Raw genomic sequence first — 12,647 nt, 5'->3', positions numbered from 1 at the left:
ATACCTCCATTCTGAATTGGAATAACATCAAGTCACTTCATTTAAGGCAATCAAAAAACTGTCACAAATAACAATGGCCAGTATAGATGAACTACCTGTGAAAAATACACATTTTCCAATCTATTACAAAATCTTTTCTTTTGATTCATTCATTGTCTGAGTCCACTGTAATAATCAATTGCTTAAAATTGCTTGAAAACCAGAACTGGCAAACATCCTGTAAAAGTTGCTCCTTCCATATTCAGAAGGCCCTTCACTCAAACAAGGTGAAAAATTGCTCTCCTCTGCAGTGTGACTGGACTGCTGCCAAAGTGAGGTAAGAATGCAGAGTATTCTGAATACCAACACAGAATTGGGCTCACTGACTACTCTGAGTGCAGATTTGGCTAATCTTTATCTGCATTCAGAAAGACATTAAAGAGAAGGAGACAGACATTCAGGTTGGCTTTTTGCTCCCATGAAACTGTCACAGGGATAGATCCCCATCTTTGGAACAATGTGCAATAAATGTTTAACAGACCTTGGTGGAAATAAAATTCTGAAAAAATTACAATATTTTTCCTTAAGATTATGAAATGTATTTTCTATACTGCCTGCTATGCATTGTATTTTGGAAGGGAAGAGAGAGACAGGAGGGACACTTAAAAAGTGACTTATTTAAAAAGCAGAGAGGAGATAAATAAGAAGGCTGCTGACAAGAATTGCTGAGGAAGAAAGAATGAACAAATAAAGAAAGAAAAGACAAAACAGACTAGTAAGTAGGAATAAATATCATTAGAGAAAAGCAAGTCAAACTACCAGATCCTGATGACTCTCAGCATGAAGAAAGCTGGAACCACAATGCTGGAGCCAAAGTACAATCCCATTCCAAGACCTTAAATAACAGTCCAGCATTGGTAGTAGTGAACACAGAAAGTTCCCATTAGCCTCTGTTGAATCTGAAGCTTTTGGCTGTTTTGGAGCTAGAAATCCTGACTCATGATTCCTCTCTGCGTTCCAGCAGCATAGGTCAGTGACACAGTTGTCAAAACCAGCACAAATGAGATCAGGATTAGATCTGACTAGATTAAAAACTGTGACAGGAGCCAAGAGCATTCATTAACCTGTCAGGCAATTAGCCCTGAACTTCACCTCCCCTGGATATCACTGCAAGCAGAATCACTTCAGTGGACAGCACCAAATACAGTGACACAGAGAGCACAACTTACAGCACGAAGATGGAGTTGCAGGCCACATCAACTCTTGCTGTCTGGATCTCCGGCCCTGGCAGTCGACGTAAACCCCGACGCTGCTAAAACACAGCAGGTATTCTTTATTTGAGATCTCGACTGCGCAGATGGCATCGGTTGGCTGCTGTGAGATAAATGATAGCGTGTGGTCGTCCGGATGGAGCAGGCTGTATGGGCTGCCCTCTCCATGCAGGGGGTATTTCAAGAATCCTGACTGGTAGCCCACGCAGAGACGGTCACTGAAGATCGACATCCACTGCACGTTGCCCTGGACCTGGATCTCCTTGATCTTTTTGTGGCGCGTCTTACTCTGGTTGAGTTCATAACAGAGCACCTGCCTTTTCATAGCCACGCACAGGCAGCTCAGGGCTCCGTGGCGCACGTGTCCAGAAACTATGGACTGGCAGCCTTTGGTCTCTGCCAGCTTATAGAACTCAGTCTCCCTGCCGTCCAGGGCAGCCATGGGGAAGAGGCGCACGTGCCGGTTCCGTCCTGAGATCACCGCGATGAGCTGCTCGCTCGGGATGAGCTCGATCTGATGGACCTTCTTGTTGTCACCAACACGGATAATCTCTGCAACCAAACAAAACAACCCCCCACACATCCAAGTGAGGAATGCTGGAGTGGGAATCGATTATAACGTAGGTATTTGAAAGGATGAACTAGGAAGGCAACAAGAAATCCCCTTTTTATTGCTTCTGTGCAATATTAAAAAGTACAGAAATCAAAACTTGTGTTTGAATAATACCAGATGTGGCACTTCTGGATAGACCTTTGGCTTTTCCTCATCAGAAATGGGAAGAGCAGATCTGATGCAGTAGCAACCATTGTATTATTTCAGTATTCATTTCAGAAACAGTTTATAGCCAAAAAACTAGTGAATAAAGGGAAAGACTCAAAGAGCTGAAACATACAATTAAACATGTTGTTTGTTCAATTAACTTGGGCATTTGTTATTACATCTTGCAATACTGAACATAAATTTTCATTTCCAGTACCAAGGAGGAGGTTACACAAAGGATTAAGCCATGATTCTTACTGAGGTGCACAGCAGGAGAAGAGAAGATATATTGAAATGAGGGAGGATCCTACTGAATGTACAAAGGAAGTGTTTCACTGCAAGAATAATCAGCAACAGGCAGTCCAGAGAGATCATGGAACCTCTGTCCTTGGGGATTGTCAAGACTCAGCTGGACAAGGTCCTGAGCAACCTGGTCTGAATGCAGTACTGAGCTTGCTTCAAACAGAGAAGGAACCTTCAAGTGAATTTGGGATGCTGGATTTTTGTTACTGGAAAGGACACCCAAACCAGAAAGCACACAGGACACCTTCTGGTCTCGGAGCTGTCCAGCTGATGATGCAGTAAATCAAGAAAAATCAAAGCAGAGGACATGGAATAAGAAAAGATGATTTAGTATGAGGGAAATTATTACCAGTTCCTAATTTCTTACCGTCTTTGGTGACATGCACAACAAACAACCCTTCTTCATTCCCCAGGGCTATTCTTTCATGGTCTATGACATTAGGGAAAAAAAAAAAGATTATTTTTCTTTGGAGGTACTTTAGGAATCATTTCAACAATACTGGTAATTCTCATTAACAGAAGCAGTTTTTTATATATTGAAATGACTGTATATAAATCCAAACACAATATATTCATGTATTAAAAAAAAAACCAACTGGCAACCTCCCAAACTTTCAAATTTCTGAACAAAGAAATTTTCCCATTTCTCCAGTTAAAGTAACAGCTAGAAACATAATTTTTAACAAACTGTTCAGTGAACTTCAATCTTAACACTAGCTTTGAAGTAACTATACTCTTATATTGAAATAATTTAAATAATCAGAGTTTAACATATCTTATGCAGTAGTATTTAAAATTACTAAATTCAATATCTGATCTTACATCTCCTCTGTGTTCCCACCAGCAGATTTTGTAAAGTCAGTGATTTACATCTATGCTATAGTGCTAATTTTGCTCAGTTAGGGAATTATGTTTACAGCGTAACAGAAGAGAAATGTCCAATTCTCAGTCTAAATTATGAATATGGGTGAATTATTCATAATGATGAATATGGGTGAATAGAGGGAATACTCTTAAAAGATCTGACAGAAGTACTGGGTAGTGAATTGCACTTTTCTCTTAGGCCCATACACATTTCCACATGGGTTAAAACCACTACATATCACTCTTTATTCATTAGATAACCCCATTTAACCCTTTTTTTCCCTAAAAAATCATGCTTTTAGCATACCCATTTTTCTAAGAGCTTTCTTCTTATTATTTCCATACCTATGATTGCTGCTGACTGTGTTGTTTTGATGAGGGGCAAGGTGCTGTCATAAGCTTCTTTGGGAACATAGACTGAACGGTCTTTGAGTTTGTTCTTCTTCAAGATCCTATGCAACTCATTCAGCACACCCACCCACTTGCTTTTTTCATTCTCACCGTCTGCTAGAATCAGGATTGAACACTTGTTACTGGATGCAGAGAGCTGGGAGGCTGTAACCTGCAAAAGAAAAAATATTAAATTATAAGTGATAAATAATTTCCTCATGATCATTTTTACAAGGATAGCAGATGCCTGTAAGTGCCTTTTTAATTAGCTGTCTGAATTAAGGAAGCAAAAATTTCTCTTTAGTTAATAGAAAACACTCTTATCTTAATCAAGAACCCACAGCAGAAAAACCTGCAGATGTGAATAACTTAAAGAACAGAGAAAATGTTAGCTTTATTTTAAATGCACTTGTATTTACTTTATAATTCATAAATGACTGCTCTAAATATAGTAGCCAGTTGTTTCTCACAGCAATTTTATAACAAAAAGCATTTCTTTTAAAATTTTCTGTATTTTTAAGAGCTATAGATTTCATTAATAATTTAATGCAATTGAAATGGTATTTATTGAAAGAATGCTCCGTGATCCTTTTCATGCATTTGATACACTATTATAGATAAAATTGGAAGCCCCTTTTGTAGGTTTTATCTCCTCTCAGCACACAGAGTGATGAATGGTCTTAAAACTGGAAAAACAAGGAGTAAAATACAAAGGCACAGTAAAGAAATGATAGCAGAATTGATAAGACATCAAGGAGATTTTACTGAGGTCAAAGCTTTAATAGAGTATCTAATAAGAGTATTAGAATAAGCCAACAATGGCAAAATCCTGATACTAGATACTAGACATACATTTTGATGAGCATTTTACACTAAATTTCTATACTACCTGATGAATGGGAGTTTCAGATATCCAATGCATATGCTAAAGAAAAGTATGTAAAATAAAGACCTCAGGAATAAGCCAGTCAGTTAAACTGAGAAGCAGAGAGCATCCTGAGGAAATGAAAATGTAGATGGTCATGATGAACAGAAGAATTTCAAATGACTAAGAGGAAGTAGAGAAAATACATCTTATTGTGAAAATCAAAAAATACAATCCACATGAAGTGGAGATGAGAGCTTGTCCAAATGTACCAGTGCTATTTTTACAACAAAAATGACATGTACAGAGCCCTATGCATTGCTGCTGCTGCCATGGATACCACAAGGCCAGAACTTGCCAAGGAAATAAAATACTTGTAAGCTGTCAGTGAATGCACAGCACACATCACCCTGTGAACCCCTGTATGTCTGGATTAGCAGGGTCAGGATGTAATACTTACCCTAAAGATACAGGGGATATCTTTTCTATTTGCATGGATGACATCTGAGGCCAAGACAGAACTCACTGAGAATTCTTCATCCCTTATGGAGACCATAAACATAATTGGAAAAGAGTTAATGAGCAAAATCTATACATTTGGTTTTTGCTTTTCCAACAGCCTCATTTTGTGAAGGACATAACAAGTCAGCACTGAGATCTAGTTTTTAAAATTATCCTTTCCTCTGTATCTGCAGATGAAATTCACAAATGCAATGTTGCAGAATTAATTCCTGGTAAATGCTGATGGAAATAAATCTATTCAGATATTCTGTATCTGGTTTATGCCTGTATAAATTAAAGAATAAGTGGAATGAAGAACAGCTTTCCAACTCTTTCATAAAAATCCAAATTCACTAGAAGCTATAACCCACAGCTGTTTGAGAATTCCTCGATAAAGTAACCTAGATCAGAGATGAGCTTTACTTAGTTGCTATGTTAAATGTTCTCAGACTTCAGTGAGGTTGGTAGCATTTCAGTAACACTGAAGACAGTGGGAACAAACTGTTCAGCCCTTCTGAACCAAAAGTTGTAATAGTTTTATCCTGTAACAAAGTTTTATCTGTCTTTCAAAACTCTATTCAATCCCAAAACAATGTTGTTTTTAATTCTTTATTTATTCCAGATCTTCTACACTGCAGAACAGATGCTCTTTGCCATGATGCAGGAACAGAAGTTTAAACATCTACATAGGAACAAACAAATGTAGCTCAGGCTAACTCCAAATAACTGCTAACTGCTATTTTATTTTTTTATCCCGGAAAATTAGCAGCTTTCAACATGGATTACAAGGTTTCATAAAACCTCTGGAGCTTGCTTATTGATTTGACAAAAAGGAAAAGCAGAACAAAACCTCCCAGTGCCTCTGCAAAGCTCCCATCAGCAGCAAACAGCTTACCTCATGTCTATGACCTGACTCACTACCACGCTGGGCTGAGATGCTTTTCCTTCTGCTACATCATACAGGAAGAGTTTAAAATCACAGATCACTGCCAGCGCCCTCTGCCAACCTTTCTTTACTCCAGCTGGCTTTGGTACCTTTAGAAATATAAATTCTGATCAACTCTCTGTAAGTTTAGATGCAATCAAAAAATCAGATAGCACAAAAATCAATTTGCTTATCTGGGCTGAAAACAATTCATTCAGTGATAACATTAAGCAACATAAGCACAGCCCAGGAGCAGTAAGACCAACAAATACAGACACACAGACATTATTTAATAAATTAATAGCATAGCAGATTCTTTCTTTTTATTACACAGATTCATTCAGAGCTGTATTAACAAATATAGAGAAAGAAACCCATCTCTAGCTGGCCACAGGAATATCACCAAAACTATGTTGAGTAAGTGTTTCAATATTTCTGTACAAGTATCCACACCAATGAGCATAAACAGTGCTAGGAGAAAGACTCAAAAACTCACAGGGCCTGGAAGATGATCTGATCTCTAGAAACAGGACTATTCAAGATCAACCCAAAGCACAATGGCCAAGAGAGATGGAGAGGGGATTAGTGTTGACAATGCTAAGAACTGCTTTGTGAAAATTTAAGTCTTTGTTTCCAGACTGCTACTGTAAGATGTAATTGAATCTATCCCCCCAGTATTAAAATAATTCCAGCTCTGTAAAACAATGAATTTAATATAAGTGCACCAAATGCCTCATACTTACTCGGACATGTCCTTCATAAGCTGTTCCTATGCCTTTCTGTGGATCTATTCCCAAAGGTCCCTTAGTCTGTTCGGGAGGGATTGGACATACTGCAGGAGCCTTGTCTGCACAGGTCACGTGGCAAGAGAATCCACATACTTGTGAGGAGGAGAAGAAACAAAAAGATTTCATGGTTATTCCTTGTGCAATGCAAAAGTTACGATAATGATGATGAGATTTACACAGAAATCCCCTCTCTTTTTTTGACCAATATCTGAATAATCTCACTGAACTATGCTACAGGCAGAAATAAAAGTCTGCACACAGCAGCAGTTCATGCTTTTATCTGCTCTAAATCCTGAATTTCTCTTTTTCAGATAGCTTATGGATACACCTGGTTTCATCCAGACAAGAAAGAGCCTAAGATATGATGTCCTCTAGGCCTAGCTCTACTAGCAAACAAAAAACTGGAACATTCTCTAAATAGTGTCATTTCATGTACATACAAACAAGAATAACTGCCATTCAGTACCAATTTGCTTCTTTCTGGAATAAGTCAGAATAGATGTCTTAAATTTTGCCCTGAAAAATAGAGCAAAGCTGCTGTCACTACACTTGACCACTCACTGTGGGCCCTTTTTGCTGTTTAGGTAAACTGAACTGAGCTCTTCTAGCACCAACTGGAATAAGTGTCCCCACATAACTGGGAAATCTGTTATGCAGGATATTCAAAGTGTTTGGCTCCTAGTGTTAAAAGACTGAAGTATGAGAATATCCTGTTACTCAAAACATAAGCAGAAGACTCCTGCATCACCACACTACATTTACTGTGCCATTTGCATCTGTAAGAACTTCAATTCCCACTTTTTTTGTGCCTCCACAAGTGCTTACCTTCACAAGTGCAGCCCTGTCGTATCAGACCAACCATCAGAGATGTGCACTGATTGCATTTCGTTGGTGTGTTAAATGACTTCACTACAAACTGGTGGGCTTTAGGCTGTGAAACAGCAGACAAGGATGTTAACACCTGTAACACAGTTATTTCTTTCACAGACAAGAGTGCATTTAATAAGGCAGCTTGTTTGTGGTTGCTGGAATGAGATCTGAGCTCCTAGCACAGGGGCTGAAAGAAATTCCTTATTTGCCCGTTGTTGATGATTTAAAGCATCCTCTGCAAACAAAGACATGGAAACTGGACCTTGTCTCAGAACAGGAGTTTGCTTCCACTGCAGATATGAAAGCTGCCAAAATGATTCTATTACACTCCAGAAGTGGAACATGTCTAAGCATGTGCTTGGTGGGCACCTGACTGTCAGCCCAGGTCAACCCACAACAGTAGTTTCTAAGCTGCAAATTCAGTGCTCCTCTGTAAGGAGTGCTGCCTTAGTTAAAAGAAAAATAGCAGACTTTTTCAAAATTTTAAATTTTATGCCAGAATGCCCTGACAGAGTTCCCTTTTACAGTGTCTGGCAGAGGAAATTGCAGAACATCCAATTTAAAGGCAAGAGCTGAAGTTGATAGATGAAGTTGATTTTGAAAGGGTTTCTCTTCCTGGTTTTCCTCGGGAACACAGAGTACATGAGTAAGTGGTTTAATTCTCTCTCTCTCTCCTCAAGGATGGCTGTGCTGATGCTGCTATATAAAGGCTAAATGCCTACAAAACCTGGCAGGATGATTCATAGATGGCCTTATATAAAATCCAGGAAGCTGCTTTGCTTTTCTATAAAAACTCCTAGTGAAATAACTACTAGGGAGAAAGGCCAGAGCACAGGGTGAATGCAAAGACTGTCCAAAAAAACCTGACCATGTATGTGAACTGAAATAGACAATTTTGCAGAATACTTTGAAGAATAGGCATCCTAAAATTTTACTCACTTTCCTGTTTTTCAGAGCATAAGACATCAAAGTTAAGGGCTCAAACTTACCCATATTTAATGACAGCTTTACTGTTACAATGGAAGCTTTCTGTCTACAGAAGCATGTTCTGTTTTGAAACTTGCAGGGAACAACACTCAGCTTTAAGAACTGATGCAATCAAAAAGCAAGAAGGTTCTTTAGGGGACATAATAAATTATAAAGCAAATTGTTACTTACTGAACAAAATGTTTGCAAAAATCAAATTACGTGCACAGTAAAATCTGTTTCACATAATTCCAAGTGCACTTACAGTATTTTTTTAATTGATCTACTAAGATGCTGCCAACAGAACACTCTCTGCTCAAACTTTTTAGCTTTCCTTTACACAAAGGAACCTTCTGCTACTGTGCAATTTATCAAAGCAGAGAAACAGAGCTATTGGAAGGGCTTACTTACATCATTATTAGTTGCAGGAAAAACTGTCATTTTTAAATATACAGAAGATTCCTAAACCATTGAGTCACTTTCAAAACTTTTATAAGAAAATTTTTCCTTTTAATAGCTTGTATTTATTCTTCATTTGCTTGAATAGACATAATCCACTGGGAATTTGCATACACTGGTTTATTTGGCAACAGCAAAATTATTTCAACAACTGATGTAAAAACAGTATTTATGCAAGTAAAAATCCAAAAGACAGAAAAATTGGGAATCCTTCTCCCAGCCCAGTGCTGGAATGTTGCCTGTAGTGCTCACTCCACACTGCTTAAAAACAGGCAAATCTATGGTTTCATTTTCAGGGTTATTCTTCTCCTTATCTCAAGAACAAGTATCTAATAAGCTCACAGATGTGCCAATCCAAGACTTTCTTGTAGTCAAAGAGTAGGGCTATGTTGATCAGACACATATCAGAAAACACTCTCTTGCTAGGATATCTCTTTCCTTTCCTCACATTCTGGCTCATTTACTTCTTTCTAATGTCCACATTACAGTTTTTTCTACAATCAAAAGCCTGTGTACTCCTCCAGTGGAATTCCTAGTGAAACTTATAACACCCCATAATGTAAGAATGAAGGGTTTTAAATTTTAGAAAGCAACCAGCTTGCTTCTAAACATCCCTTCTAGGCAGTTCTGGTAAGATCAGTGTGATAACCAGTTCTCCTGAAGCTGTGGCCCAGGAGTGACATTGTCCCCCTTGCCACATCAAAAGTGTGAATGTTTGGCAGGATACCTTTGGTGCAGAGAGTCCTGACCCAATATACGCTGTCCTCATGGTCGGGGTGTGAATGGAACGGGGAGGATGATCTGTAACCTGAACAGAGTCCCCAAGGGATCAATCACACATCAAGAACACACTATCAGACACAGCCTGAATAAAGGAAAAAGACCACGTTGTGCCACCCACCCCACCCCCAAACATCCAAGCCATGAAACCAAACTGATTAGTGCAGGAAAGGATTCAGAATACTAAATATCATTTCTCAGCAAAATTATGTGCAAGATGCCTCTCCTAAATGTCAAAACCAACTTCACAGTATCCTAAACATTTGATTGGATATTTTCCTGATGTATAATATCCACTAAGGTAATTTTTTTAACAGGGAAAGGAGAGAAATTATTATAGATGCAAAGTCTAGCTAACATTTCGTAATAACAAAACTTTCAGCAGGGCTTCAAAGTGTATTTTTACAAACTACATAGTAACAATATCTTTGTGCCAACATTTCTTAAATATTCATAACTGAGGATATGTTATGAAGAGAGACTATAATAATTGATTCATAGTTTCCATCCCTATTCAATTAACCATATGTGAAAAAAATGCAATATTCCCCAAAACACAGTTCACCGCTAGTGCAGAAGGCCATTACAAGGTCCTAAATAGTCTTGCTGCAGAAGAGTGAGTTTCATCCTAAACAAAAGATTTGCAATTGTCATTTTTATACAATGAAACTGCTACTCCCTCAAAAAAAAAAAAACCAAACCAAATATCTTTGAACACTGAAGTACCTCAATTGGTTCAATCTCACTAGCTGTAGAAGGAGACCTTGATCTTGAATGGAGGTGAGACTTGCTATCTTCATCCCGTGATGGAGTATTAGACAATGTAAAATTCTCAACTGAATCAATCTAGGAGAACAATTCAAGAGAAAAAAAAAAAAACAACAACCGAAGAAATAAATCAAAGACATCCTTAAAAAAGAATTCTCAGCTCTTACCAAAATAAGATATGGGAGCAGTAGAATTCCTAAGAGAGAACTGAGAGGATAAAAATTCAGTTTTAAGCAAATTCCTAATTAAAAGCACAAAAATGGAATGAACATTGTTGCATGTAAACACGCCAAGGCTTTTGCTGAGAGGTGAGCACATGCATAAGAGCTGCTAGTTCAAGGCCCTGATAACCACTTGAAGACACTTGTAATTCAGCATTGTCCAAGGGTGAATATTTTCTAAATGCTACTGGGTTTTGTCCACTGGTAGCAGGGATTTGTTAGACGTGAATTCCCACACAGCCCATGTCAATTCCTGCAAACATGTTCAGGAGAAAACAAGGAGAAAAGGCACAGCAATGTATATTCCTGAGGGTAGTGATAATTACACTCACAGACAATTGAGGGGGTTTTGCACCCCACTTGAACTACAAGAACATCCTTACCAGGAATACAATTTCTTCTGGGGAATATTTTCCTAGTCCTTAATATACAGAATGAAACTAAGCCCAACACAGAGCTACCCTGAACAAGGCACATAGGTACAAACAGGTATCTTGGGAAACAAGTCATCTTCTGTTGGTACAGCTGCAAAGACCAGAGAAGGCAGGATTCTTCCTTGAAAACAAGATATCTCCACAAAGTTTTCTATGTAAAATTGTATTAAAAAAAAAAAAAGGTAAAAATGCTTTTTCCACTTATAAAAAAGTAAAAGCTGCAGGCTTGCAGAAGGCTCCATGGCATGCCTCAATTTTCTGGAGCAATGCTATCAACAGTTCTCCATTGCCAAGGATTTGGCGAGCTTGCAGACAAACTAAGATATGCAGCCATGTTTACAGAAAGCATTTGAACATTCCAGTGCTTCTCATCTCATTTATCACTGACAATACTAATAATTCCACAAACTTTACTGCTTTTTGGGAATCAATTATATTGCCAAGCCAATTTTATACATGCACACACAGTCCTGTTCTACAGGAGCTCAGCCACAGTAGCGAACAGGTGCAGTTGCTAGTTTTGAATATATATGTATATATATACACTTTTTTTTTTAAACCATGAGTTAAGTTTGATAGCTTCTACTTTTACCATACCCATTGAAAAAAAATTATCTGGTGAAGAACGCCCATCAGTTTTATCAGCTCAGGCTTATTAACATGTCTGCAAGTATTTCTGAAATGAAAATGGGAAATGCTCACACTGGGATACACCCATTTACTGCACATACATTATATGTCTCAAGCATTGTGGCAAAAAGTAGCAGTAAAGCAAACATTTTGTGCCCAGATTTATCAGAAGCAAATAATAATTGAAAGCTTCACCCACTACTAGAAACACTGGTGCCTTAAGTAGAAACTCCCCAAACACATAACATGTTCCAATTATTTTAAACTCCTTTTTAATCCAGTCTAAAAAAAAGTGGTAACTTGGAGTCCACCCAAAGTCTGTTTAACCTTCAACAATTCTACCTCCTCCTCAAAAATGTTACTAAAAAATAAGCTCACTGAGTAACTACAGGCAAATTTTTTCATAGCAAGAAACAGACACTCCTTTTCTCCTGCAAGTTAAACTCAGAGATCTAATCTATCATTTCATAAATGTTTCCAGACACTCCAAGGGCTTTCCCTTTCAAAGCAGTATCTGCATACCAAAGAACTTTCACGGTGTCTATGAAAAAATGTAGTACAAGCCTGGTATCAGTGATGGAACCTTTCTGGAATGTGCTACAAAGCCTTTGTGGTTGAAGACAACTGCTGAAACAGTAACAAATGTATTTTCACTTTACTTACGAACATAAAAAGCCCACAAAACGCACAGAAACTGATCCACCATTGCAGAAGGGAATTTAATCACCACCTTTACTGCAGAAACAAGGGCCTTAAGCTGTATTGCTGCAGTCATCTCAGGTTCCTGGCTCTAATGAGAAGAACTAAGTACAAAAGCAACCTTGACCATGTCAACACCATTCAAACTGTTTTTAAACTAATCCACTGGATTAT

General features: G+C 38.1%; 1 protein-coding gene across 12 annotated transcripts in view; it reads right to left on the bottom strand.

Annotated features, from left to right (window-relative positions):
* CDC42BPA (CDC42 binding protein kinase alpha) overlaps positions 1 to 12,647 on the bottom strand; it is a 181,586-nt gene that overhangs the window by 23,531 nt on the left and 145,408 nt on the right. For all 12 annotated transcript variants that reach the window (XM_085054659.1, XM_085054648.1, XM_085054653.1 and 9 more), the window contains 9 exons: positions 10,448 to 10,567; positions 9,669 to 9,749; positions 7,472 to 7,577; positions 6,602 to 6,738; positions 5,829 to 5,968; positions 4,893 to 4,974; positions 3,523 to 3,739; positions 2,681 to 2,743; positions 1,209 to 1,802 (listed from right to left, as the gene is read on the bottom strand). In XM_085054659.1, coding sequence (XP_084910785.1) covers positions 1,209 to 1,802; positions 2,681 to 2,743; positions 3,523 to 3,739; positions 4,893 to 4,974; positions 5,829 to 5,968; positions 6,602 to 6,738; positions 7,472 to 7,577; positions 9,669 to 9,749; positions 10,448 to 10,567 — 1,540 coding nt within the window. The remainder of the gene's footprint in view (positions 1 to 1,208; positions 1,803 to 2,680; positions 2,744 to 3,522; positions 3,740 to 4,892; positions 4,975 to 5,828; positions 5,969 to 6,601; positions 6,739 to 7,471; positions 7,578 to 9,668; positions 9,750 to 10,447; positions 10,568 to 12,647) is intronic.

The sequence above is a fragment of the Lichenostomus cassidix genome, chromosome 3, assembly GCF_008360975.1.
Source record: "Lichenostomus cassidix isolate B80296 chromosome 3, HeHo_3.0, whole genome shotgun sequence".
Lineage (NCBI taxonomy): Eukaryota > Metazoa > Chordata > Aves > Passeriformes > Meliphagidae > Lichenostomus > Lichenostomus cassidix.
Note: the sequence above shows the minus strand (reverse complement) of the source record. Positions and strands in the feature narration are given on the sequence as shown.